We start from the raw sequence: 5,454 nt of genomic DNA, 5'->3' as shown, positions 1-5,454 counted from the left end.
ACTTAGGGATGGTTTTAAACAAAAATGCAGCGCAGGACGCCTCCTCCGGCATGTAGCCGTCAAATAAAACAGTTGCAACTGTAAACAAAAGCTGGCAACGCTTGCCCCGCCTCCGGGGTCTTCTGATTGGTCCACTGTTTTGAAACTGACATCGATCGAAATTCTTTTAACTTGACACTGCATCGTAAAAACGCAAGACACGAACATGTCTGTCTAGCACGTTTACATAGAAAAACATTAGAAAAGTAGCGCATTGGAATGGAAAAACGCATTGTGTGTGAACGGCCCCTAAGAAAGAATCTCATACAGGTTTGGAACAACTTGAAGGGTTAGTAAATGATGACTGAATTTTCATTTTTGGGCAAGCTATCTCTTTAAAGGGATAGTTCACGCAAAAGTGAAAATTCTGTCATTAATTACCAAACCCGTAAGACCTTCGTTCATCTTCAGAACACAAATTAAGATGTTTTTGATGCCTTCCGAGAGCTCTCTGACCCTCCCATAGACAGCAAGATTCCTTACACGATCAACGCTCAAAAACATAGCAAGGAGATCGTTAAAATAATCCATGTGACATCAACTTTACAAAGCTACGGGAAACTTTTTGTGTGCAGAGAAAAAAAAAGACTTTATTCAACAATTCATCTCCTCCGCGTCACCCTGTAGCGCCATTTTTGAGAGTGTCACATACGTTGTTGGGTTGTTTTTCATGTATGCGGGTTGAAGCGACCCCAATAACGTGATATTTAGCTCCTAAACTGTGAATTTTACCAGGGGAACACCACCAAAAAACGTGTATTTTATCCCCTGGAATGCAATTTTTATTGGTGGGACCCCCTCGAGATGCTATTGGGCTAGTTTTGGGCTAGTTATGAGTAGCAACTGGGCGGGTTTTGTTGTTAAAACCTGGCAACCCTGGATGTTCATGTATGTGATACTCTCCAAAATGGTGCCAGGGTGATGCGGAGGAGACGAATTGTTGAATAAAGTCATTATTTTTGTTTTCTTTGCGCACAAGAAGTATTCTCGTAGCTTTGTAAAGTTACGGTGGAAACACTGTTGCACATGGATTATTTTAACGATCTCCTTGATATGTTTCTGAGCCTTGATCGTGTAAGGAACCTTGCTGTCTATGGGAGGGTCAGAGAGCTCTTGGAATGCATCAAAAATATCTTAATTTGTGTTCCAAAGATCTTACGGGTTTGGACTGACATGAGGGTGAGTAATTAATGACAGAATTTTCACTTTTGGGTGAACTTCTTGACCCAAATCTCTTAAACGTTAATTTCTGAGCCTTTATACGAAGGTGTTGGGTGGGTTAGTGCTAATAGGCCATGCCAACTTCTTCTCCTTTGCTTCCCGGTCAAAAGTGTCGTAAACCGAGTCCTTGATGAGTGTCTTTGCCGGCACGGGCAGATCGATAACGCCCACGTAGTTCTTTTTGGCAATCCGCGAGCTGGCGGTGATGGTGTACGCGTTACTACGGTAACACTTCATGGACGACATGCAGAACGTCTCTCGCATGCCGCGTCTGAAGTTGGCGTTGTACACGGAGTACAGTGTGGGTTTGGACGCCGTGGAGCTGAAGGAGATCCATGCCACGGCAACGAAAAACAGCGCCGACTGTCGGCTTGGGCCCGTCGTTTCCTTCGGGTGCCAAAGCTGCGCGACGTAAAACGGCGTCCAGGTGAGGAGAAACACAGTGTTGAGCATCAGGAACATCTTAATGGTTTTGACTTTAGTCCTGGGGACGATGTTCATGGTCCTGCGCACCGTTCGCCCGTCAGCGCCGATCCTCCAGATGTAGCGCACCACCCGCTGGTAGAACGACACGATGAGCAGCGCCGGCACCAAGAAACCAAGAAGAAGATGCGCGACGGCGTACGCCACCCCGTCCCAGCTGTCCGCCAGGAAGAAGTCGCAGTGGTTTTGCGACGCCGACGATCCGTAGAAGAACAAACACGGCGATACGAACGCGGCGTCAAAGAGCCAAGACGCAAGAATCATTCGTTTGGCTTTCTCACGCGACACTTTAAAGCTCAACGGATACACGATGGTGTAGAAACGATCCACACAGATGGACAGAAGCACGTAGATCTGGACTCCAGGGCATAGATGCTGCAAGTATCGCACGGCTTTGCATGCGGCCGCGGTCAGAGGCCAGTGACCCGCGGAAACCTGCAGGAGAACTAGCGGCGCGCAGGCTAGGCTCAACAGCAGATCCGCACACGCCATCGACACCACGAAGTAGTTGGTGGTCGACTGGGTTCTGCGGCTCCGATGGATCACCACACACACCAGCGAGTTCCCCAGCACCGATACGACCCAGAACACCCCGAACACGAGGCCGAGGAGCGTGACCTCCGCCGGCGACAGCTCGTACGACGTCAGCGAGACGTTGCTCTGCAGCGAGGCGGCGGACGAGGGGGTGTCCGGACGGCAGATGACGGGTGTCGGCGTGGAGGAACCGTTCCTGTCTGAGTGGTTGATGGCGGGGTTAAAGAGGACAGCGGAGTGGAACGAGGGCTTTATGCCCTCCACGGACAGGAAGTACACCATTTGCCCTCTCTGTGTCAGATCAAAGCTGAAAGACACGACAGGTACAATAAAATTACTGTGTTTCAAAGCAGCTCTACAGACAATCATGAAGTTAATGTTTATAATATTTTAATATCTTCACGCTTTTAATGTTTTGATATGTTGAATTTATTTTGTTTGTTTCAGGGGATTTGTGCTTGACTATAATATAGTAACATTTGTGATGATATAAACACTTTGCTGTCACTGTGTCTGATTGATAGTTTTTTAAACTCTTTTTTTTGCATCCTCCTTCAAATCTGATCTTTTGAGTCAATCTTTTTTGATCAAGTAAAGGTCAGAATAACTGCAGTAATATCTCCAGATGAACACATACTGGACTGAAGCAGCTCAGCTTTACTTGATTCTCCATCAATCATGTTTTAGAGTCTCAAATCTGATCATCAGGATCTTTTGAGGAGCGTTTGTTTCCAGAAGCTTTACTTTCACTGTTGATCTTCACAAGCCTCCAGAACATCTCACATCTTTTGAGGAGCGTTTATTTCTACATCTCTCAATCAGCACTGGATTGCATTTCATTATATGTTTGGATCGTTTCAATCTCATGTTACTAAAACAGATTATTGGAGATATAGAGTGACGACTGATATTTATATCATTTAATGCAAGTATCTGCTATACTGTCTTCTTTTAATGCTGGGCTTTTTTGATTGGTCACATTATGCTGTCAATGGGCTCAAAAAAATCATAATTCAAAGGAAATGTTTTCCTCATTGCCCTGACAGCACACATACATCACAAAGACGTCTATTTGACGTCTGCATTACATCTGCAAGACGTGTTTTTAAGAGTGTTTGCTCATCTGCAATACGTCTAGAGGACGTTTTCTATCAGATGTCAAATAGACGTTTAGAAGATGTCTTTAAGATGCATTTAAAACTGACATCTTAAAGACGTCTGGAAGATGTTTGTATGCAGCAGATGCTTTCCAGATCTTTAACAGACCTCTTGCAGAGGTATGAGTGCTATCTGTGACAGATATATGTTCTTATTTAAGCATAAAGTACTTATTTAATTTTCATACAATTTATACGAAAACAGGACATTATATCTTCAATTTGCATTTTAAGTAAAAATATCTTGATTATTTAGATATTTGTACTAGAAAGCAAAACATTAATTTTTGCAATGCATGCCCCAGATAGCACAGGTACATCTGCAAGAGGTCTGTTAAAGATCTGGAAAGCATCTGCTGTGTACAAACATCTGACAGACATCTTTAAGATATAAGTATTACATTCATTCTAAATCTTAAAGACATCTTCTAAACGTCTATTTGACATCTGATAGGAAACGAACTACAGACGTATTGCAAACGAGCAAACACTCTAAAAAATACATCTTCCAGACATCAAATAGATGTTTCAGTGATGTACGCATGCTATCAGGGGCAACGAATTCTGATTTAAGACCTTTACCGCGAATTAAGATCTTCTTTAGTCCAGCAGAAACCAAATCGTTCAGTTCTAGATCTGAATCATCCGGGAGAGCTCGAGCTGAAGCAGAAATTCAATTAAAACCTTCAGAGACTAAATGCTGAAGATGTTCCTCCAGAGACATTCATTAGGATGTGTGTGTTGTGTTTACTCCGGTGGCTGCTGTAGTTCATGCAACCCTGACAACATCTCAGATAGCACAGTTTGTCTGTTAAAGATCTGGAAAGCATCTGCTGTGTACAAACATCTGACAGATGTCTTTAAGATGTCAGTTTCAAACGCATTCTAAATCTTAAAGACATCTTCTAAACGTCTATTTGACATCTGATAGAAAGCGTCCTATATGTATTGCAGATGAGTAAACGCTCTAAAAAATACGTCTTGCAGACGTAAATGCGACGTCAAATAGACGTCTCCGAGATGTACGTGTGCTATCAGGGACAATACACAGCAGCATCTGCGAGATTCAAAACGATTCATGATTCATTCGAGATTCGCAGAAGAAAACGCTCGTTTATATCAACATCTGAGAGCCTGTGACGATCATATCAATTAAATATCAGCCCAAACTGTCATTTATGACGGATAACGCGTGACTGTATATGAAATAAGCATCTCCTGTGAGATGTTCGGATCTTCTGCAGGCCAGTGGATGTTGAGCATCAATAAAACGCGTCAGTAATGTCTAGATCTCATTCTCCTGCCTGTCGTGTTGTTTTCATCACACGTTCACTCACTCGTCGCGTTGCTGTCAGATGGAAGCGCACCCCAGTTTCTGCTCCTCACATGAACGCGCTTCTTCTTCTCCTCGTATCGCTTATTTCCTCCATCAGGAATCCGCGTCGATTCTCATCATAATCATTATCATCATCGTTTTTTTTTTTTTTATTTGTTAAGTCATGGAGTCGAGTCGCGTCACCCGAGATGAGCGGATCCACAGATGCGCGACCCCGCGCGCACTCTCATCAGAACCGCGGATGCGCGCACTCCAGTGTGTGTAAATCAGAGTCGATCCGTGACGCGGCACTCTGGTTGAGCTCATGAATTATTAGTATGCGAGTTAGTTTGCATTACTGAGCCAATGATATTTTCAATCCTCTAAACACGATCCTCACGCAAACATTTACATATTATATTATATTAATGATATAATATTATATCATTGAAATCTCACTTGTGATTATACGGAGTAAAAAAAGGGGACTAAATATTTTGTATGTTTTTGTTTTTTACTTGTAGGTTGCATCTATTAAAATTAATAATTATAATGATGCTTGAGGATCAAACTGACCCTATTTTTTATACAAAATCACACAATGAAAAATAGTAGGCTAAACATTAACTATTGCAAAGAGTAAACGGATTAAAACAGCAATATAGGCCAAACAAAATTATGACTTTACAAAAACACATTACAAAA

At 42.7% G+C, this 5,454-nt stretch overlaps 1 protein-coding gene across 1 annotated transcript; it reads right to left on the bottom strand.

Annotated features, from left to right (window-relative positions):
* Nucleotides 1-1,152: 1,152 nt before the first annotated feature.
* Nucleotides 1,153-4,908, bottom strand: LOC109074336 (probable G-protein coupled receptor 19). Its single transcript, XM_042736966.1, has 2 exons — nucleotides 4,772-4,908; nucleotides 1,153-2,584 (listed from the first exon to the last, which is right to left on the bottom strand). The coding sequence occupies exon 2, from the start codon at nucleotides 2,557-2,559 to the stop codon at nucleotides 1,297-1,299; it is 1,263 nt and encodes a 420-aa protein (XP_042592900.1). The 5' UTR covers nucleotides 2,560-2,584; nucleotides 4,772-4,908; the 3' UTR covers nucleotides 1,153-1,296.
* Nucleotides 4,909-5,454: the final 546 nt, after the last annotated feature.

Source organism: Cyprinus carpio, chromosome A4 (assembly GCF_018340385.1).
Source record: "Cyprinus carpio isolate SPL01 chromosome A4, ASM1834038v1, whole genome shotgun sequence".
Classification (NCBI taxonomy): Eukaryota; Metazoa; Chordata; class Actinopteri; order Cypriniformes; family Cyprinidae; genus Cyprinus; species Cyprinus carpio.
This window is presented reverse-complemented; position numbering and strand designations above follow the sequence as displayed.

Bases quoted from the DNA above. Each gene is read 5' to 3' on its own strand.
- LOC109074336 (XM_042736966.1), bottom strand. From the start codon at position 2,559: ATGGTGTACTTCCTGTCCGTGGAGGGCATAAAGCCCTCGTTCCACTCC.